This window comes from Cloeon dipterum, chromosome X, assembly GCF_949628265.1.
Source record: "Cloeon dipterum chromosome X, ieCloDipt1.1, whole genome shotgun sequence".
NCBI lineage: Eukaryota > Metazoa > Arthropoda > Insecta > Ephemeroptera > Baetidae > Cloeon > Cloeon dipterum.
The window spans coordinates 17,462,911-17,486,478 of record NC_088790.1 but is presented as its reverse complement, the minus strand read 5'-3'; the positions used below and the strand labels follow the sequence as shown (position 1 = coordinate 17,486,478).

General features: G+C 43.5%; 1 protein-coding gene across 8 annotated transcripts in view; it reads right to left on the bottom strand.

Annotated features, from left to right (window-relative positions):
- Positions 1–23,568, bottom strand: part of Cirl (Calcium-independent receptor for alpha-latrotoxin) — a 65,572-nt gene that overhangs the window by 6,124 nt on the left and 35,880 nt on the right. For 4 of the 8 annotated variants that reach the window (XM_065495871.1, XM_065495876.1, XM_065495879.1 and 1 more), the window contains exons 3-6: positions 5,193–5,385; positions 2,678–2,787; positions 1,176–1,526; positions 263–582 (exon numbers count right to left, since the gene is read on the bottom strand). In XM_065495871.1, the coding sequence (XP_065351943.1) occupies positions 263–582; positions 1,176–1,526; positions 2,678–2,787; positions 5,193–5,385 (974 nt within the window). Of the gene's footprint in view, positions 1–262; positions 583–1,175; positions 1,527–2,042; positions 2,150–2,677; positions 2,788–5,192; positions 5,386–23,568 lie in introns of all 8 variants that reach the window. The other 4 variants (XM_065495873.1, XM_065495874.1, XM_065495872.1 and 1 more) reach the window with 4 other exon arrangements.

Genomic DNA, 23,568 nt, shown 5'->3' with positions numbered 1-23,568 from the left:
ACACGCAACAAATTAGTCATTTTGTATTTACTTTTTGCAGTTCTATTTAAAAAGAGGAATCAAATTTGAAAATTGGTTCAGAGGGTAGAATTTTTCCTGAATAGAGACAGAGTTAGAACACTATAATCAAATGATTCATTTGTGCTTGTTTTATTTTTAAAATATTGTCACGTCTAGGTTACTAATTTTGATTTAAAAATAAAATATGCAAAAATAAGAAAAGGAAATTAAAAGGTAAAGATATGTAATCCAGGTTTCCTACCTGAGAGAGGTCATCGGCAATGGAGATGATGTTGTCACCCTCCTTGATGCTGGACTCTAGGTTGGACACCCACACGGAGCGGCATTCGCTCAGGTCAGGTGTACCTGGCTCCCAGGTTGCGCGGCCGATTTGGTTAATCTCCTGGATGTAAATGCAGCGCCAACGCGCCTGGCCTGTGGTGCCTCCGGGACACGGCTGGACAGCCGTGTCACCCACCTGCGTCCAGTTCCAGTTGATGTTGCGGGCTGTCGCCGGTGCGCAGTACTGCAAAAGGTCGGTCTCCCAGATTGGAGCTTGCGGCTGCTTCCTCTCTGGTGCAACTGAAACGGAGAAAAATCAGCTTCAGCTACGCAGTGGGTACTTGAGCGGGAGGTGAAATTTCAAGCTGACGTTTTCTTCGCAGTACAAGTGTGACATAAAGCCTTTTGATATGCTTGTAAAATGAAATATAGACTTGAAAACAAGTGGAGCTCGAGATATTCTTTAACATTTTTCTTGCTACAGCTACAAAGTAGAGGCTCTCCTATTCGCTAGATCCTCAAACAAGTTTACTTTGAACGTGTTTTTAATACTCCATAATGATTCAAGTTAGCTGATTCCATATTTTAATTGTGAGACATTTATATGGCAAAGCAGTCTAAACATTTCCCTTGTTGTTTTTTTTAAATAATTTTTAATGTTTGACTTAAATTGTATTCAGAACGTTAAATTTCATGCCAATTTCACTGTGGAAATGGAGAAAATTTAAATATACTCAACTCTAAGAAACATTTTAATAATTTTCGAATTGTAACTATATTTACCACTGTTTAGAAGAGTTTATATTGTTCATTAAAAATTGTATTTAAGAATTCTATGGCATCAAATTTCTTTGGAATGAATAAACACAGGACATTGCAGTTAGAATATCTACCTGTAATGGGATGGGTTTTTCTTCGCGTAGATTGCGTAGTGCTTGGGGGTGCTGCAGTGGTGGTGGTGGTAGTCGTAGTCACCACCTCAGGAGCCACTGGCACCTGCTGAGGTGGCTGCGTGACCACAGGCGGCCCACTGTCCACTGGCGGCTCCTCGTACTCTTCCCCTGTTTCGATGAATGGCACTACCGGGGTGGTCACTACTGCGGCCACCGCCGTGCTTGTCGTCGTATCGGCCGCTGCCTTGGGCAGAGGTCGCAGCGATGGGAGCTTAGCCGTGCTCCACACGCTCGGCTGCGAGGTGATTAACCACGGTGGACTCGGCCGAAGAGTCGTCGACGTGCTCTCTGCTAAAATTTGGCCTTTTATTAGATTCAGAACGTTTGACAGTGAAATCTCCAAAGACGTGATTTATTGAAACAACTTTTTTTTAAACAAAAAATTTATCAAATGGTTCTTCTGGGAGTTTCACATCAATAAATGTGGAAAAAAGTTATACTCAAGAAGGAACCTCTTTAAATTTTTTTAAAAAATTAAACACATTTATAGGAATTTCAATAAATCTATTGGATATTTCTACACTATGCAAAATTTAGCTAAAGATATAGCTAGCCTACTTGTGTGATTGTAGATGTGTGTTTCAAAGTGCAAGGTATTTTTGATAATTGTACTTATGCCGAAATACCTCTTTTAATTTTATCGGTCATGCTCATAAATTAAAACATTAACGTGAGTGGAAATATTAATAAACTGCGAGTGAAGGTGGAAAGAATACAGTTCGAATGTGGAAGAAGGCGAAAAATCAAACCAAACTAGAATCAAAGGTTGTAAACATGCTCTAGAGTTGATTTTTTTTAATTTTTTACCTGCGAGACATTGATAATGTGCTTCTAAATACTTTTTAGTCCCTGGACACGGGTCCCCGAACACATTTGTGCTCGCTAAAATGCTGCAGTTTTGCTGATTTGAGCATCTGATCGAATCGGGAAAAAGAAAGAGATCACAAATCGTTTAGTTTGCAGCCGTCAAAGTCATGAGAAACAATCGGCCTCTGACATTTCGCGAATATTGTGTGCCTTGCAAGGAGAAGTATCAAAGTGAGTCGAGTTTATCGCACGAAAATGGGCATGATTCGAGCGGTGTGTGAGAGAGAAAGAGCACCTTCCTGCTCGTCGGACGTGGCAACGCTGCTCCAAGGTTTTAATTTTGACCTGAAGCCGAAGGTGCGCGCACTCGAGCTCGCCAAACAAGTTGTTCTCGGCCGCTGAACGAGCCAGCCAGCAAGCCAGCCAGCGAGGGCATTTTTATTTTTTCTTTGTGAGAGCGGCATCTGGTGTTATTTAGATCCACCGCCGACTTTTATGCCCGAAATTCCTTCAAATATTGAGATATTTAAAGGCCTGCGAGCCGAAATTGAGACGTGCCACTCGAACGACGCCCGTTTTCGCACAACTAATGGACCTGCCGTTTTAAAGCTTTCCCACTCAGGATTCAGACTGACCTACTGCACACGAATATTGCACCTCTACATATTTAAAAGTGCCGGGGCAGGGGTCTCCGCCGAACACCTCGTCGTTCACTGCTACGCTGCAATTTGACTGAAGGTTGCATCTGAAAACGCAGACGTTGTTAGTAACAGAGCATGAATTTGACGACGACAACGACCGGAAAGGTTGGAAAAGGGAATTTTTTAAGACGGAGAGAGCCGGCCGGGGTACTCCCAATCCTCGGGATGATAAAAATATCAAAACACCATCTCAGTGGAGAGAGGAGGGAACACTACTTTTCCTTTTCTAATCCATTACATTGTGCGTCTGTATTATATTGCTGGCGCAGCAGCAACCGCACACTCTTGTGGAACTCAGATGATAAAATCTGGTGCCTGCGCTATTCCCACCAGAATTGTCTTTCATTCCTTGCACATAAGAAGCTTTTAAAAGTGTGTTAGACAAGCATCGCCGCGTGTGTATAAATTAAATATTTAAAATGCTGCGTATGCGTTGCCTCCTCCCAATACACGCCGGCTTAATAAACGAGAGAATTGAATACATGTGCAGCAGCATCATTCCGGGAACATCGTGATTACAGTCCTAATCTCCGCTCGCGCACGATGCTTATCCTCGGCTTTAAATTCATGCTCACGGACGTGACAAGAGGTCAACGGAATTTTTTGCTCTTGTGCATTTGACAATGAGCTCCACTGTTTATAAAAATCTTGATTTAAGTTTGATTCTTGAAAGAAGTAACGAGCAACATGAAAAAATTGATTCAAAAATTCTTCACCATTGAACAAAAGAAACAAGCCATTTTTAATGTTTGGACCGTGAGTGAGACGGCAAAATGGGGGAATATAGAAAGAAATTTCTCTCGTATTCTAGTTTTTTGTGTTGTTTACAAAACGGCATTTTTCGCGTGGCTGAAACGCACACTGCCGTGAACTGTCGCAATTACCCCTTGACGCTCTTTCCCTCGGTTGGGAGCGCTGGCACAGTTGTCGTATGAAATGGAGGGCCCACTTACAATATGCAAATAAACAGTGCGAGGCCTGAAAATGACTGTTTGACAATTAGCAGGGCGCAAAAGCACGAGTAAAACAAACTGCAACTCGTTGATTACATGATTACATCAACGCAACATTTTTTAAAGCAAATTTCGTTTAAAAAAACCACTCTTTTTGGGGAAAGCACCTTTTTTATATTTTCACCAACAATTTTTGCTGACCACATACGCAAGGAAATTATAGAATTAACAGAGCAAAGCGATTCTCGGAAAAGCCTCGTTTCATGTTTCACCCCGGGGATGACAATAAAGCCGGCTTTTGAGTGGTCATATCGCTAAATCACTCTGAGCGAATAAAGCAAAAGGCAGTCGAAAAACAAACAAATAAACACAGTTCGACTCGGCGAACATAAACAAGCGCTTTGTCTGAATTCGCGTCACAAAATAATAGCGTAACAGCAGCACCCGAAATTCTGATTGATTGCGTTCGACTGCGGAGGAATCGGCCGCTGGAGTCCACATATATTTATTTATTCAAATGAATGCTGAGAAGAGATTGTGGCTCGTGTTCGTACAAAGACGCAGCAATAAAACCCAAACCACACACACATTCACGCATCGGCTTGGTGAATATTTACACGAGAGAACACAAAAACAAACACGGCAGCCGTTACCACGCACACTCTTATATGAGGCAGACAGACACAAAATCACGCTACAAAAGCGGGTAGCAGCTAAAATCCGTCAGCAACAACACCGTCTGCCTAATTTTGCAAAATTAAACTGAAATTAGAATGGTTAGCACAAGACAATCACTGACATAGGTAAAAGGTGTTCTGTAAACGATAATTAACACTCGCGAAAACGGTTTGATTAAAAGTAATTTGAATTAGACTTCGCTTAAAATAGATTTCTCATTGAAATTTTACCATTTTGGTAGGTAATATATAACTGGGATGCTTTTTGATTGTCATTAACCTGTTAATTTCCTTCTCAAAATATAAAGTCGTAACCGTTTTGGCGCGTTGTAAATTAGACACCATAGGTTCTCTGGTTAAAAAGTGGATGGGAGAATCGATTTTTGAGAGCAAAATGTTGCTAACAACACTTCTATGCCCGAGAATCCAATGAGGTAATGAGGTGGTTCATTTATTCTGAGTGGACAAGGTTAGCGAGTGACAAAAACCTACAAAGCGAGACACTGTTAGATAAAAAATCACATCCATTTCATGAAAGTCAAGGCACACAAAGAGAATGCGTAGGGTGGTTTAGAGTGATTGGAAAGACGCAATGTTAAATTTTACAAAATTTGCGATCATATTTTCGATATTTTCTAATTCAATGCGTCACTCCCAGTCCATCCAAACCGTCCTGAAAGGCACGAACCGCGTCGGCAATGGCAGCAAATCTAGCGATAATTCCCCGATTTTCGCTCAATTGTCATGGTGCCATTGTCGGCGCGCGAATGATCAGAGGCGAAAGAAAAAATTGAGGAAATAAGGGTGACTTGGACTCACTTGGTGTAGAGCACGCGCAAGGAGCGCGACGACATGCAGTTGACGCTCCAGTCGGTGTTTCCATTGTCGTTGCAGAGTGTTATTGAAAATCGGCCGTAATTGGCTCGGATCAGGTTGATGTGCTGGCCCTCGGGACAGTTGATGGTCAGTATGGAGCCCTCGCACTCGTAGGCCACGTCGTACTTCGCCCGTTCTGCAACAAAGAAACGAGTTTGGTGAGCATGGCATGAAAAGTAAAAATAATAAAAACACGCTAAGGGAGAGGATTAATTAGGACTTGTGCCAGGTTCCTCCCGTTCGCCGGCGCGGCAGCTGAAGACTGAATAGGAAAATTCAGTTAATTAAGGCAGGGGCGCGCACGCCGACCGCGAGAGCGAAATGGAGATAAGTATCGCCAGTGAAGTGAGTGACTCCTAATAATAGCGGGCGCGAGTGTCGGAGCCATTTGCTGCTCCGGCATTATTATCTCCTCGAATCTGCGCGGCCCCGATCGCCGCCGGCCACGACCAGCCATCTCCTCCCCGTCCTCCCAACCAACGAACGAACGAACGGTCCAAAATATCAGACTATCGTCTCGCCGCCGTTTATTTTTATTAAAGAGCCATTTTTCTGAATTGCTCCGGTGGCCGTCCCAAAATTTTATCCTGGTTTGAACTTTAAACGGAACGGGCGGACTACTGCGAGAGATCGAGTTGAAGCGATGTCACAACGCAAAAGGAAAACAATGGGACTGAATGCTGATTAGAGCTCAGCAAAGAGCCGCTTTTCCGTGAATACAGCACTTAGATGCCGGCTGTGAACTGTGAAGTCCAACTTTAAAATTGCAGAAAGGTGCATGTCATAAAGGCATAACTCTGAATGGAATGTTGATTGCTGAGTGGGCATGACATTCTTAATTTTCACGAGTAAAGCCCCATCTTCAGTGCTTCTTGTCTTCTTTTGAATTGGAAAAGAGAGAATTTTTATTTTTTGTAAAATATTTGTGTGTATTCAGTTTTTCGAATATTTTAATATTAGTCAATTCCATTGAAGTTGAAATTCAAAGTTTTAATTTTTTATCCAGTTTGGTGTATTCCCACCCTCAACAATCAAGCCAAGAAGCCATTTCTAGTGATTGTGAGTAGATTTTTCAGATTCCCAAACATTCGCCCTTTCGACCCAATTCGATTCTGAAGCAAATATTTTCTAGACGGTCCACCGGGGCAAAAGAGAGGCGGGAAATAAAAAGTATGTGCTAGTTTTGATCTCCATGCTGCGTCTGCCGTCTCATTGTTATTCAGTTCATGAGCGGCGTCCCGCTTTTTCATGCTTCGTTTTCCATCTCCAGAGAGCCTCCGCCACCGTCGAGTTAAAGCGTCACGAATTTGTTTCAAAGTTGCCCCCAAAAGTTGCGGCTGCTAGATTTGCGCCTGCGAATTTCCTCACGGCATGTGATATTTTCGCCGCGCTTGAGAGTCAGAGAAAGAGGGAATTCCTCTTCTTTCTCCACGCACGTCCGAGGCAAAAACGAATAAAATGGTTCGCAGTTGACTTTCCCGCATTTTGTCTAGGCTATTTGCTTTGAATTTTTTATCAGAGCGGCCAAATCTTTCTCTTGCCCCGCGCTAAAAGGGAAATAAAGTTGTTCTATGCGCTCTTTTCAAAAAAAGTTTTCTTTTCGCAGTGGCAGCTTTAAAGATCAACACGATACTGCGTTTCAACTTTTTCTTTTGCCAAAACTTTGCCATCGCGCACTACACACGCACTATATAAAAACAAAATGCACGTCATCTCGTTTTGTCGAGCAGAAAGCAGTTTGGCTTTCGTGAAGGAACTTTCTCAAGAATAAACTTTGCTCAAAAGTGTCGCAGGAATGGAATGTAAACACCCTGAGACAGTGTTTAATTTTTCAAAGTGATATTTCGCGTCCGAATTTGGGGAATCGGAATTGAAACGTAACGAAGCGAGCGAAAGGAGATAAATTGAAGCTAGTGCTGCCAGTGGCGATTAATTTGGCTGGCAAGAATCAACTGGAAGTGCCAGAGAGTCGGTTGGACGCTCGGTCGGTCGGTCCGCAATAAATCTGATCCGAGCGTGAATGGAGCGCAAATGGCGTATGCAAATTTTCCTCCGATATATCACTGCAGCAACGGCGAAAATAATAAATAATCGCGGCCCGGCTAACAGTGCCTCTCTATTCAAATGCACAATACTCGCGTATTAGCGTGTGTATGGTACTTTGCTGGAATAAATCCGCACACGCAGTAATAATGTGCCGCCGCGCGATAATAAATAATGAAGCCGGCCAGCGCACAATAAGCCGGCAAATTGCGAAATACCTGCTCGCCGGACGAAAGCAGTGAAACGCGTACACTCCCTTTTTCACGTCTTACGCATTTCACGGGCCCGCTACAGCCGTGCAAATTGCTAATTTTGATGCAAATTTAATGACATATTTTTGTTGATGCGCGCACGCTATTTGGGCCGAACTGAAAGCCTCTTCACGGTCTGTCCTTCTACAGACCCGCAGTAGCACCTTTTGCGTAAATTAAAATGCGTCCGTCGCGGTAAATATCGTGAAATGGAAGACGCTCGACGAAATCATGAGTTTTTTAGGCTTCATTTGAACGAGTCACCTGTAACGCGATCAGCTAAAAGATATTGCGATAATTAAAAGCAAACGACTTTCTCCTCTCGCAGGAACAAATGAAGTCGTCGCTTCGGTCGGCGCCCAATTTGGGTAATGGGGTTATAATTAAGCCACTCTGGGTCAGAAACAAACGGCGAAACACGAAAGCTCCAGACGGCTCATATATGTGGGCACGCATATATTGTAAATTACTCGTGCGATAAGCAATCTTATTTATGTACGTGAGTGTGTGTGTGTACATGCAAGACAAACACAGCCAAGGCGCATAACTCGCCGGCAGTGTGTAAATCGCGCGGTGCTTGCCCAGCTCGGCTAAATAGCAGCAGCCTTTTCTTTACTGCCACTCGATATGAACCCGGCAGCGAGCGACCTCGCAGGGAGAACCGCGCTCCGACGCTCCAAGCTGCCCCTTCTGATCTCCATCCACGCGTGTTCGCTTATCTCGTGTTTTGAAACAGTGGCATGATAAGCCACCCGTGCCGGAATAACGGTGCTGTGTATTTGAGCGTGTACTATGTTTTTGTGCTAATTATGGTTGGATTTGTCCACGTCTGTAAATGCGTTCCAGCCATGCACTTGGTGGACAGAGTGGGCAGATAACGTATTAATGATTTCTCACAAAGGGAAAAGAGACATATATGTGCTCGTCAAAATTATAAAATGATTTATTCAGGGTGTTTGCAATGATCCAACGCCAAAATATCTTGGAATTTTAATCACTTATTCTCTCAAAAAAAGTACAAAATTAATATTTTTTGATCAGACCAAGGCTTTGTCTTCGTGACCAGTGCCCTTATTGGTTTTATTTAATTATAATATTTTGTTTTTAAATATTGTGGCTTTTTTTAGCAATTCAATATTTATTGGAGGTAATCGCACTTGCTACGGAAAGCATTCTCAAGCACCAAAAAAATTAGAAATTTTTGAATCTGAAAAAAGCATCAATTTTCTGAACGGAAAATTTGCGGGAGTGAACAGAAAAAAATATTATCTATGCTTTCCATGCTTTCTATGCTTGTTGTAAAAAATTAGATGCACAAGTGTTTCAATAATAGTTCAAGAAATATTGACCCCTTTTCCCTCCCTCGTCGCATCTCCTTAGGAGGCGACGAGTTTGTTGTGGACGCAGAAAAAGTGCTGCAGCATGTGTACGTGCTGATGGCCGGCATGCAATTTGCCAAGGGGGTACTACATACACGCGCTGATAATTATTTACGCTCGCCGGGGTGTTATAATATTATAGACAGGGTAATGAAAACTACTCGTATCAAAGTTGAGCAGCTCCTTCAAGTCTTAATTAGTTGAAAAACTTGCACTCGGGCGGAGAATGGGGCTGCAATAATTAATTGAGGCTGACGACTTGCGCCGCCCTTGTTTGACTTGGGATAATAATGTTGCTGTCTCGTGCGAGCGTGTGAACCAAACTTTGCCCCTGACTCGATTTCCAGTGATGCAATTCCGTTTCGTCCGCATAATGAACTTCTTGGTAAACAGAGAAGAGAGATGCATGCAGTTGGAAAACTTGAGCGCGCATAACTTCAGACTTAATCGAGCAGGATAGAGGAGCCCTTTTGCTGTGCTCAAAGTATAAAAAGGATTTCCCGATCGCCCGCATGCAAGTGAGATCGAAGGGAAAAAATCGCTTTGAAGCGCGGCGGCGCGAGATTTGCCAATTCTCGATACCTTTAAAGTTTATCAGCGTTTGGGGACTGGCTTTTTGGCAGGCGATTCACCCGGTGAAATATTCGGCCCGGTTCCTGGCGGCACCGCTGCCGCTTTTTCTTGGCATTTAAAGCCAAGTTCGGCAATTTGGCCGGCGCTGCGGAACATCAATCTTTTGCGCCGACACAAATTTCGCCCCCGAAATATCGATTGCGAGCGGGTGAGCACGAAAACAGGTCGCGCGCAAAGGGCTCCACGCTTCGAGCGAAACAGAAAACGAGATTTTAAGGGATCCCACGATACTCCAACATATCCCTAGAAATTCGCAAGCCAAACACACAATAAAAACACTCACGCAGTTTTTGGAGCGAGCGAGGCGCATGTGTTGCAGTCGCTTTTTGCACCTCTTTTTTCACTCGGGCCGGTGCTTTATGGGCGGCGGAAGAGGAAAGTTTTGGCACGGAAGCAGTTGGGCAGGTGACGAGGAGCCGTATAATAAATTAGGCCCCGAGTCATCGTGCGTGCGGCACAGCTCGGGGGATGAGCAAGACACACTTAGTTTCTCGAGGAGCGGTAGGTGGGATTTGCATTTTGATAGGCTATAAATTGTAGCGGGATGGTGTTGTTCTGAAAATGACAAGCCCGCGGGCGGATGAACCGGGGTGTGTGCAGTGCTAACAACCGCCGCGGCAAAGACAACCAGCTAGTTGACGTTCGCAGCCAGTTTGATCAAACTCCCCCTCGAGCGCCGCCGCCGTTGCCGAAGCCAGCCATATAGCCAGCTTTGCGGATTTGCCTGAGCTGCAAAGTAATTGAAATCCGAGAGCGCCGCTTTCATCCGCTAGACGTCGAAGATCGCAATTTGCGTCGGCGACAATTTTTCCCCGCGCCAAGGTTTTCGGATGTTGACGTAAATTTTCCGGAATCGCTCGAGGGTTGCTGCTCCTACGCCCCCGCCTTTTCCCATCTCGGCCTGTCAATAGAAACCACACGCACGGCGGTGGCGGTTTCGAAAAATATCGATTTGCTCACCGCGTGATCGCGCCGATCTGCTAATTAGGCTCGAATCAATTCGGCGCAAAAATGGACGTGCACAATGCAGCCTTTCGGGCCGGGCATTATTAGCTCGACGAGTACACGCGGTGGTATCGACCCTCTTCCATGTGCTGCACATCAGATAATACTCACGACAACGACCACGATGATTAAGTACATTCGGATGGCCGGTTCGTTGGTTAGCTGCCTGGTTAGTTGGTTAGATAGTTGAATAATAAAGGGTTTAATCTAACATGCATGGACGGCGCTGCCGAGCCGGGACCCTTTCGCAGAGAGGCGCAAACTGCGCCATTCATCGGGGAATTGCTCGCCAAAGCGATGCGCGCATTCGCTAATTGTGTTTCGAGCGGCAAAAAAAGAGCCCGGCAAAAAAAGCTTTTAACAAACGGCCTCGTTCAAATAGGATTTACTTCCTTTGTTGCAGAAACTCTGCTGACCCTATAGTTTAAATACATTTTGAAAAATCTTTTCCGATTTGATCGATCGCAATATCGAAAGTGGACGCACTCTGCGCCTCTCCGCGTCCACTTTTTTGCACGTATTTCCACTTGTCCGAGCACAATGATGATTTTTCTATAATAACCGGCCGTGCTTAATTCGAAGTGAAATTGGCGTCCATCGACTCGGAGGGGGCACACCCTTGTCGGCGAGCAAAGGAGGTCGTTATCGACAATAATCGACAAAAGGGTTCTCCGATATACACATGGCCGCCTATTAGATGGGCGCGCGCGTGGGAGTACATAAGCACATGTACGTGAATACCGCTGTCGAGGAGAGAATAGCAAAGAAAGATGTTTGAACTGCCGCTTTCATCATGCATTTGCATACAGAGTCGCACATCCGAGGGGAGTTTTCACAACTCGGTACCGCGTGCATCGCTTCATACTTCCACGGGAATTCAGCAGACTTTGATCAAAGCGAGCGAACAAACACATAGAGCTGAGGTAGCGAGAGCGAGAGAGAAGGACACTTTGACGGAATTCCGAACCAAGCGTCTGATTGTTGCACACGGCTTGCGAGTGAAGTGCATAGAAACCGCGGAAGACTGCTGCTCGCTTCCAGAAAAACCGGTGTATGGTTTTGATTGACTGCCGAGCTGACTTTTTTGCCCGGCGGAGCAGCACAAAAGCGCCCAGCCGCCCGCTTTTCCGCTCCTCTCTTTTGATATTCCGCAAGATTTGCCCGGGAAAAATGCGCATATTTAACGAGCGCGCAGCCCTCGTCCAACTTTTCTCAATTTATCACGGGCGGAGTGACACACGGCACACCGAGCTCATCCAATAATTTGCACAAGCTCGTGCGCCGCACATCACATAACCATTTGTAATGAGAAGTGCCACGGGCGCTGCACTATATATACGCTTGCTTCATTATTTTATAAACACGGGCTACGTACACGTCCATGTATATGCAACGTGCAACGAAGGACAGAGATGAGTGACGGGGACGTGAAAAATTGGCGTTGGACCAGAAAAAATTCATAGTATGATGCAGCAAAATTTAAATGCAACACTTTTTTTGAACTTGTGGTGCTTGGCTAACATTCTTAAGTTGCCAAACAGTGTTAAAGTGTCGTTTTCTCTGTGCATCTTTCTTAACTCTTAGAATTTGTTTGTAATATACATGTGTTACGCTTTGCTTGTTAGTTCACGTCGTCAAGCTTAAGATTGCAGCAGAATGTCAAAGACTAGCAACATTTCTTAAATATACCCTTTATTTCAACAGTGCAGCTTTTTTGGTTTAGGGAATGAAATTCATTGAATTTTAAGATTTCAAATTCTCCAAACCTGATTTGACTGTTTTCCAATATATAGGAAACATTTCTTTAAATAATTATAACAAAAAGTTAAATTTTCGAGAAACAGATTTTTTGGTGTCTTTCACGTCCCTGCAGCGATGCATACCGACAAGTCTAGCCAAATAATAAATTGCAAAATTTATAAGCATGCGCTACTAGAACAGTATAAAAGCGTCATAAAACATGCATGGCGCACTTGATCCGTCGGGTGGTACACGCTCACCGGCTCGTTGTCAACTTTCGAGAGAATTGCATTTTCATTGTGTGGATGCGGCGATGATATGATAGCAACGTACACGTGCAGTAATCCTGTGTGACGCTCCACTTTTGAAAATGGATTATGCTAATGCCGGTTGTAATTTATATAAAAGCACACAAAGGGCACTGCATTACGAGCCAATTGTAATTAGTCATGAGCAGCGCCGCACACGAGCGACGAAATGGACTTTTCCATTCTGATCGTTGTAAAAAATGAAATGCTGAATCGGCTCTTTCAGCAAGTCACCCTTTTGTATGATGATGCATAGGAAGTGGGCGGCAAAATCGACGCCAGACGCACGCTCAATCAATTATCGATTGCCATGCAAAAGTTCCTTGACGCACGCCAAAACGCGATTTATTTTGGATGTAGGCCACCAGTGCGACGTTCCTTGAATAGGGTGATCATTCATTTCCAAATAACTTTTATTCTTCTATATTTCAATGTGGCTTTAGCGCATTTTTCCAAGCAAAGCCGCATTTTGGTTCTGCTGCGCAACCAAGAGAGTATAACACATTCAGAAATACAAAAAATTAAATATGTGAACAATTTAATAAAATTGGAAAATATCATTCCTCTTTTCAAATAAAAAACCATGTTACTCTAAATACCTCAGACGTTCAACGTTTTTTTTATCAATCTCAACCTAATATGAAATTTTGTCATTATCTTGCCTCTTTCCATGACTTAGGAAGATGGTATGAGGAATTTATCTTCAAAACAATGAGTGAAAGTTTTTTTCAGAACACAGAATAAGAACTAAGCCCTAACATTATGGTTAAAATTGATTGCACAGTTTTTAAAAGTATCACATTTTGACAGAGCAATCAATGAACAATTTCCACCCTCAACTAAAATGTATTTTCCCAATTTGTTCCAACATTATTCTCAATCTGCGAACGGGTTGAAATGGAATAGCTTCAGTTTAATAACGTTCTGATTTATTATACAAAAAATATTTACTTGCCATATTTTTACTCAAGAAATTGATAGAACTTTGATAGTAAGAAAATGTACACAACAGCAGGATGTAATACATCTTGAATCTTTAAATTTTATTATTCCGACGTCGCTTTCAATCCACCAGAACAAATTCATGACAAACGCTGAGTTTGTTCAACAAATGAACACAGACAGCAGCAAACAGAAACAACCCGAAAAGTTTCCCACGCGTCGACGCTTATCAATTCCATTTCATTTCACGCGTTTCCCGAATCGGCATGGCATTCATGGCCGCTGCTGCCAAATCAGCGGGCAGAAAACACATTTGAGAATGATCGTGGCAAAGTTTGTCGTCGAGCGATTATCGGCAGCGCGTTCCTATAAAAAAGAGGCTAAACACACGCTGCCGCTTTTATAGTGCGCGACTATCGATTGCGCGAGTGGGAGCATATTGTCTAACCCCAAAGTATGCCCGCCGTTATGATTGAAAAAAGAGGAACTGCATTGGCGTGTTGATTTATGGCCGGGCGCATGCAAGCGATGCATCGCGACCAACCCCCAGTGCCATTATTTTTCGTGTTTGGATATATCATGCTGACACAAAAGCTGCGCCGCGTCAATTGTTAGAGCAAATAATACATACACATGGACTGCACATGGGGACTTTTATATTCGAATGGAAAAGCTCTTTGTGTGAGCTCCGCCATAAAAATGGAATTGTGTCTCTATTAGAGTGGAAAGTCTGCCGCCACCACTGCTGCTGCTGCTGCTGCGGGTGCACTCGTCCCACACAACATAGGACTGCTGATATGGCATCACTTTTATTACTTCAAACAGTACTTTGGCATCCTGCAGGGCTTGTTACTAATGTTACTAAATCAGTCATTTCAGTGTATTGCAAGAAACTGCATTTACATATACTCCGAAAAGAATTGTAATTGGAAATAGCATTGCATCAGAATGAGATCTCTCTTTCTGCTCCATCTTGAAATACAAATAGATTCTAGCTGCCCCAATTTTATTCAAGACGTTGGCAACAGAAGAACACAAAATTGCAATTTCTGAGTCTTTGACGCTGGAGACAGGCTGGGAAGTTTATTTGATTTTTTTATTATTAAAAGAGACTCAAAATCTAATTTAAAATCGCAGGTGGGGAAATTATATTGATATAGCTAAACTGAACTAATGAACAGCAAATCAGTTTAAAGCATTGTGGGATGTTACAATCATTGCAGTCAGACTAATTTGTTTCTAAATTTTAAGCAGGTTCCAAAAAGGATATCTGTTCAAGGCGATTAGAAAACTCATTTTGTTTTCGTTCGGATTAAATCAAGCCATGCACTAGTGCGTTCGCCGGGACGGGAATGTATCAGGACTCCCGGAATCTCCCGGGAATTCCCGGTGCCAGGAGCCAAATTTTTGGAAGGGAACCACGGTCGGGACGGGAGTGGGAAAGTTTTTCCGGGAGCGGGAATTCCCGGTAACCTAGTCAAAATTCATATTTCACAACTAGCTTATAATTTTCATAAAATGATTAAAAAAAATTGTTAGGAATGTTTTGTATATTAGATATTTTTCAAGGTTTGATAACTTTATTAACTGTCCTAATTTCAATTTGCGGAGTACAAGCTGCAATATTTCTTTTCTGTCATCCAATATTACTAAAAATGTTACAGAATTTTCTTTCATTGACGTGTGATGATTATCGCAACTTAAAAGAGTCGAAAGAGTAGTTCTTGATCAATATAAAATGCATTCTTTTAGGTTTTGTTTGAGTAATCTCTGCATTTTTACAAACACTGAATTTTATTTGCAACGTGGTATTTAACATGGCCCAGTAAAAATTGCCTCAGTGAATTTTTAAATCAACCCAAAGTATAATTTTCAACTTCAACACGGAAAATAAAAGAGCATGTAGTAAGTTTGTATTTGTAAATATGCGAGCTAAGAATTAAGTTATCAACGCACATGGTGTCTAATTTCAATTTTAAAATTTTTGGCGGGAAATCGGGAGCGGGAAAAATCGGGAAATAAGAATCGGGAGCGGGAATTCCCGGGAAAAATATTTGGTAAGGGCACCAGGAAATTCCGGTAACAGGAAACATTTTTTCGGGAGCGGGACTCCCAGGGAGAAAAATTTGCTCCCAAAGAACGCACTACCATGCACCATTGACAACTATGGGAGAGATACAGAAATGTGAATTCATATATGAATGCTATAGCAGTCTATATATTTATTTTTAACTAAATAAACCCAGTCAATTATCGGCTTGTGCTTGTTCATATGCACAGGAGACAGAAATATTTATTTACAGTATGGTAGACGGAGTCTGTCAATTGTTCATTAGCTATTTTTAATTCCACACTTATTCACATCGTTTTTATCACTTAGGAGTTTTAATTCGAATGCAAAGAAACGACGAGTCGATTTTCCAGTTGGACGGCAGTGCGAAATTCGAAATCAATACACGCAAAGCCAGCGTTGCAGCCATTGTTTCAGCGTCCACCTTGGCAGCGTCATCTCGTTTTACGGCCGGCCAAGGTGGAAAGAAAAATCCATATATATACACGGCAGTGCCCTTTTTATGCAGTCCACGCCTCGGATTATTCTGGTCCATGGCACTGAGCGCGCGGGGGATGATACTGGCAAAATATATTCTCCCCCATGGCCGATCTAGCGAGTAAAAACGCCGCGTCGGTAATGAACTCGCATCGTTTTATGGCAGCCATATTTCAATATCAACATTACCCGTACATTAAGGTGAGCTGCTTTTTGCTAGAATCTCTCTCTCTCTCTCTCTCTCTCTCTCTCTCTCTCTCTCTCTCTCTCTCTCTCTCGCAGTCTGACGGCGCTCGTTCTTTCTTCTCTGCGCTCTCATGGGCGGATTTTATGGATCTTGCATCTTATCTCCGCTCGTGCACATGTTTATGCAATGCGCCCTCCCGAAAAATCTGATCTGTTTCTTGTAAGGGCGTGTGCAATCAAGTGGACGCGTTTGCCAAAACCTTTTCTCCCATCTTTTACATCTATTGATTTTTCGCCTCTGCAGTTTACTAACAAAAATCCTGTGCTAAAATCCCGTGGTGGTTTTTCAATATCTGTAAAGCGCTTAAATTTCGAACCCTTCGTGTACCGATTATGAGCGTGAAATTTGGGTGGAGGCGGGGACACTACTGCTGAAGAGGGCATTAGAAATTGATGAGATTGCAGCAATGAGGGTTTCGGATCCCCGGGCCACAATAACGGCACCTATAACGACCACCTCTTTGTATGAATAAACAAGTCGGAGAGAGAGAGAGAGAGAAAGGGAGGGAGGAGGGAGGAGGGAGGAAGCGGCTCAAATTCCTGCCCTATGAAATTTTGAAAAGTTCAATAATTAACGGCTCTAAAGTGGACTTCCTAATTTTAAAGCGCGAGAGCAGGGGTCTGTTTTGTGTCGGCGCGTGCTCTCCAGTGCAGCGAGATAACCCGCCCCGCCCCGCCGTACCGTACATTATCGTTAATAGGCAGTGTGTGTGTGTGTGTGTGTGTGTGTGTGTGTGTGTGTGTGTGTGTGTGAGAGAGAGAGAGAGAGAGAGAGAGAGAGAGAGAGAGAGAGAGAGAGAGAGAGAGAGAGAGAGAGAGAGAGAGAGAGAGAGAGAGAGAGAGAGAACGGACGTGGATGCATTACGGACCTGCCGCTTTATCGCCGAAATGCTAGTTCATTGTGCAAGCAGACAAAAGGACTCTATTTACTTTGGTGTCGGCCTTGGGCTGCCACCTGATCGGGACAAGCCTGCCTGTGCCGGACACTTCTCTTACAAACGTTGACCTTTGCCACCGACCTCGGTCTCGAGCTGATGGATCCGAGTTGAAAGAAAGAAGAGATTTATTGGTCTCACACTCACAAAATCAAAAGTGCTTTTGCTTGTACGAGAATATTTGCTACTTTTTCACTGCTGACGCCTTTGATAAAAAATTTGCGAGGATATAGCGACAAGATTGAGTGTGTTTTAAAATTCTCGGACGTCCTTCAATCGCCTCTTCACCTGCGTGCGAGTACCCAAAAATAGCTCAAATTTTTTCTGAAATCACTTCATATGATTTTTCAACGTTCTTTTGATGAGAACCCTTAGTTTTGCACTCAGCGATGGGAACGAAAACACATTCAGCGCGAGGGTGCACAACCACAAACTCGGGTTTCGATCGGTCGGTTCAATTAGTAGACTTTCGCCCACTCGACTGCATGTTTGAGTTTTCAATTAATTTTTCCATCTCCGTCCCTCGGGTTTTCGATCAGGGAGAAAGTGCGCAGCTACAAAAACAGGAGGCGCTCTCGATGGAAAGGGTTGTTCAGAGCGCAATTTTTGTTATTATTTCACCCGAGACCGACTCTCGCGGCTTTTTAGCCGGCGTGATTGCGTTGACGGGCGTAATGAAAAGGCAACAAAGGGATGAATGGCCTCATTACTGACGCCGGAATCTGAGCACTGCAATCACGGAATGCGACATATTCGGCCTATTGGACGCCTACGTTGCCTTGATTGCTCATCTCACTATTTTCCGCTGTAATTGGATCGTAAACAAGGCCTCTAACTGGTTTCCCGCGTCTCGCTCTCACCTGTTTTGTTCTCTTTTTTTTCGCCCGGCGGACACTTTCTCAGAAGCGACTGTGTGCAGTAAATCACCGGTGGCCGCAATTTCCGCGAAATGAAGGAAGAGTATGTGCCGCTGATACCGATCTGGTCGACGTGAAAATTTATATTAAATTTCATTATGCGCTGCCAACAACTATGGTGTATTTAGTGATAAAAAGTGGGAAAGTGCCGGAGAATGGCGTACTAGGAATCCTCGTTCCAGTACAAACTGCGAGGAGGAATTTTAAAAGTGAATACGAGGAAACAGGAAAGAGGCTGTGAGTCAGAATTTAATTAAAAGCAATAATTCTGCCAAGTCTCATTTCTTGAATTTTCATTATGTTTAGTCGATTTGCAAGCAATGTGGTGCAGAGCCGTTCGCCTGCAGCAGGACCGAATTTCCATCCAATTCATTAACACCAATCCCCCTGCGCGCCGATCAGACTTAATCTCTTCATCCGAGCCAATTTAGCAACAATTAAAATTTACAGCCAGTCAGTGGGGACTCGATTATAATTATGATTATTGCCATTGTGCATCGGGCGCTGCGTATATAAATAACGAACGGACGGCCGGACGGACTTTGAGGCCTAATGAAGTTCCTTTCACAGCCGTGAGGTATAATTAATCGCCTTACCTGCTGCCTCCGCCGCTCGTTTTCGGCAGGATTTTATCCATTACGCGCCGGCAGGCAGCGAGAGCAGCGAGCGAGCGAGGCCCCTTTCTTTATTATAAAGTATAAATTCAGCCAACAGCGTTTGTGTTCACGCCAATGGTGTCGGCGGTCTTGATTGCGTTGCTCCTCTCGAATAATAACCCTCTGGGTGTTTTTCGTGTGTGTGTGAGTGCGCGGCGGCTGGAGGAGGAGGGAAAAAATCGACCTGATGCGTACTGATGCGTGTTTTTCGTTTCGTTCCCTCTCTCGCTCCATTCCTCCTCCCTTTTGTAATGATCGACGGAACGTGGACGCGCACCTGTCCTTTCTTTCTCTCCGACAAAAGCTGCCAGAGAACAATCCAGCGGATAATTGCTCTACCTTTTCGGCCGAAATCGAGCTTTTTTGTTATCAAATGATTAATTTGTCTATAAGAAACCGAGCAAAATGGGCCTCTTTTATGTTTTGACAACGATTGTGAGGTATCCACGCGTCACTTAAGTTTTCAATTTCAAAAAGGAATCTTCTTCGTGGGTCGTTACGTTAAGTGACTCTGATATTTGTTTAGCTTCGTCGATTTTTTTTTTAATTTAAAGCCCTTTTTCAAACACTGAAAACGTCAAGACGTTAAAAGTTGCAAAAATCCTTTCTACGATGAAGCAAAAAGGTCCAACTGCCGACTTTCGTTTATGACTAATGTTCAGACGGGTAAGAATTGTCGAAAAAAAAGCCCCAGTCTGTGCCAAAGACCTTTTTACGATGGTATCACGACCTGAATACAAGTGGAGCTGCAATTTCTATTAAGCACTAAGGCAATTAGCAAAAAATAAGGCAACGAGAGAGGAGACGAAAATAACCATTTCTGTGAGTGTAGGGTGTACAGTATACAGTGTCTCGGTTTCCTGGAGCTATGCGGCACTCGACGCAATTTTTGCCCCCGCCCCTGGGAGCTAGGCTGTCGGAGAATTATCTGGGGTGCAATACCGCATTGCTTGCCCTCGTACTCTCTGCCCGAGAGCACGAGATAGTTAGTTTTAATCTGGTATGAAATTATTCTGCGCGCATGAAACGTCTCCTTTAATTATATTACTCAGCCGGCAACTTGAGCAGCAGCAGTAACAAGTTAAAAGATTTTACGATCCCTGAGCGCCGCTTTTTTCGCCGCTTGTTATTCCGCTCGGCGGCGCCATTACATTATTGCCTTGCGATCGCAATTAGCAGCGACTAGAAAAGTGCAAATTTAATGCCAACTGCAATGCTGCACAACTTTCAGCGAGCGACTCTGCAGTGCTCGTTTGTTTCGCGCACTTTGTTCTTCCTCGCCTTTTGTATGTATGAATGTGCACGGCTAACTTTGTTGCTAAACTCTCTTTCTCTCTGCTGTCTGCTTTTAATTGATCGAAACGTAAACGTGTAATTGGTGCTGATTGAGATGATAGAAGTTCCAAGCGAAAGGATGTAAAAAAATCTCTTTATGTTTGTGTTTCGATCGATTTTGTATTCATAAATGCGGAAATTTAATTCACAGGCGGAACACACACAAATTTGCGCGATCGAAACGAATTCATTCCCGAGACGCAATTTGGCATTCCGGCAGAGTTAAAGCCACATTCAATTTGATCGATGAATTATGTATGCGTAGTCAGGCACCGGCAACAGGCATTACAATTGCAGATTTTTGCAGCGAGCGAAATTAATAAATCGGTTCAACCCTCGCACCGCGCACTTTTCTTTCGTCTGCTGGGAAATGTGTTCCAGCGGTGGTGGCCGCCGGCGTTTTTATATTAAAAATAAATACGGTGGGCAGCAACGGCGGCGGCGGCAAAGGTATGCAGTTTCTACGGAATGCCAGGTGCCACTAATTACATGGCTCAGCAGCAACGCCAGCCAAACAGCAACTTACACCTTTGGGCCGCACAAAAAACGGCCGGCTCATTGAATTTCAAGCGGCCGTGCTGTGTTTCTTGTCCCGCTCGTGTAATAGGAATTTCAAATTCGACTGGACTACTGAACTTCCAAAAAAATTTTGAATTGGAATTCATGTTCAATGGAGCTCGCAAATATAATTGTGAATATTCTGACTAATGAAATGAAGGAGCGATTTTGAATTGAATTGGATATTAAAAATGTATAATGACTGTTGATTAAAGCCTTTTGGAGCTGATTCTTATGAGCATCAAGGGAGATGAAATTTTATTTAAATTTATAGAACGTAATCGAGAGCCGTGCTTCAGTTTATATATCACTTTGGGCAGACTTTGCAAACGAAAACAGTTACCTTTTAAAGTGCAACTGCTGCAAGCGGAATTTAATTCTCATAATCGCTGTCTAGTTTTCTGCAGTTAAGTAGTGCTTTGGGAGACTGCAGACCGAAGCATTATGCAAGAACGCTCGGAGAGAGAAACTGACTGAGCGTTCACAACTCCGAAATAAGTGAAAATCGATGGCGGCAGGGTGGTGCCGTCCAAGATAATGAGCCATTAGGTCGATACGCGACGACTGCTGCACAATGGCATAAATATAATAACACACACTCTCTTGTGCGGCGAAACACGCGAATAAATTGTCAACGCGCCCATTCACGTGCACACACAAATTTCGGAGTGTGTGAAGAGCGCGCTCTTGCATGCATGAATACCTGATTCGCCGTGATCAATACAAGACGTGTGTTCGCGCGAGTAATTATTTCGCGCGCGTGCTTTTGTTTTGATTTCGTTTGTCTCTTTTGCAGTGTGCTGGAAAATTCGTTTTCCAGTCGAGGTGGCGCACAAAGCCATTGTGTATCATTACCCAATGTTTTTTTTGCCGGACAGCAGCAGCAGGAGCAGCGTGAAAAATAATTTATATATCTATCTTTGTGTGTAACAATGCTGGCCACAGATATAATACAATTTCTCCTGCTGGCCGTTACATTGTTATAATATTCTTGTTATAACTCAAGGGCGTGAATAATGAATGTATTTTAATATTATAATAACGCTCCGGCTCCATTAATCAAGTATCAAAAGTTTTGTATTCGCTGCCGTCGCTCGGTTTATTTTCCTTTCCCACTCGGCAACGTGGTTAATAACAAAATGAGACGATGATGGTGCTATTATCGAGTCGGACGCGTAAAAATGCCTCGTGAAAAGGCACATTTATTCGTACGATGGAGCCGTGAAAGTGTTTTTTATTTATCACTACGCTTAACAATGAGTTTCGCAAAGCAATGAGCCAAGACTTATTCACAATAAACGCTCTTCGCAGGGAAAGTTTAGTAATTTTCTGTCAATCGACGAAATGAGCGACGCTCATTTTTCTAATGGGCTCTCTTGGCGACGATGAATGAGCCAACCGTGTCTTTCAAAGACGAGAAACTCAGCTATTGGAATGCGCCAGAGACAACTTTTCGTAACAGCAATTTTCGCTATTACGTGCCGAGTTTGCAATTGTTGTTGGGAGACAAAAGTTGTGTGTGTTTGTTGGAAGTTTTGACAAGAGTAAGTGCCATGGCGACCGTTTCCAACTTACGTCGTAAATAATTGAAACTGCGCTCATCCAATCGAAGTGGAGTAATTTGCTAATTAAAAGCTGTGAGAAGTTTTCTTGTTAACTGGACAAAACTTTTACGTTAATTCATGTGGATAGAAAATAAATATTTAAATCACACTTTCCATGAAAATTCTGAATGGTTGCATGTTAGGAATTAAATCTGGATTTGATATATTCAAGCAAGTTTGGTCACCTGGTGGAAGTTGGGACTAACTCGGCTCTATTGATTTATCCAGAAGCAAATATTTGCTTGCCGCGAATGTTTTCGCCGCCAACTTGCTGGGTCCTGGCAGTACATCATCATCTCAAACGCAGCTGCGACTACTGTGCCTTTCCAGCAAAGTTAATGTAAACTGTCAGCGTGGGCCGGTGCAGTCGGTTAATCGTCATCACACGAACGGCGGCGACGTTTGTTTGCGTCCGGCAGCACTTGTCAAGGCGAGAGCTGCGGGATTAGTTTTGCAAATGCAGTGTCTGGACCGGCGAAACACCTAATTACCATATAGATTGGCTGTAAATGCATTCGCCCGGCTGAGTGTATTGGATGTGTCTCACTTTATTAGCCATTTGTCATTTCGCATATATATATAGTTGTAGTCAGTGTGTAGTGGCGGTCGACGAGTTTTGTTATTAAATTAAAATGCGGTTGATGCTCACCGTGCACTTTGCCTGTGTACGTATATGTATGATGATGATGCAAAATGTATGAGAGCAGACGTGTATTTGCGCGCGGTATGTGGCATTGCGGTATCCACCGTGTTTTGCATGCTGCAGCCGCCAGGAAATGAGAAAACTCTGGTGTTTTGCATAAATTTATTCCACTCGTCTTTGTGTTAATACCAGACACAGGATATGAAAATGTTCGCCGGCAGAATGGAAAGAGCAATAAAACTCGACGGCACGGCGCAATACTGCTCTCAAAGAGATCAAAATGCAAAAAATTGCAAATTCTTTGAAGCTTTCTGCCAAATGAACAAAGCATGATGACGCATTTGAAAAAAATATTTAGGCTTTTTTCGATTTGGTTCCTGTTTTATTTGGATGAAAATTACGAAGCGTCGAAATGCTAAGTCAATTGGCGCGGAAAAGCTGGAAGCAGCTATACGGCTGCCGACTTAGGTGCGGGGAGTCGACTTTGCGGAAAAAAGCGGCGGATTATCTCGGCACCTGAGCGTGCGTCGGCATGCGGGAGAGTCGAGCGGTGTATTATTGCATTAGCCGGAGGAG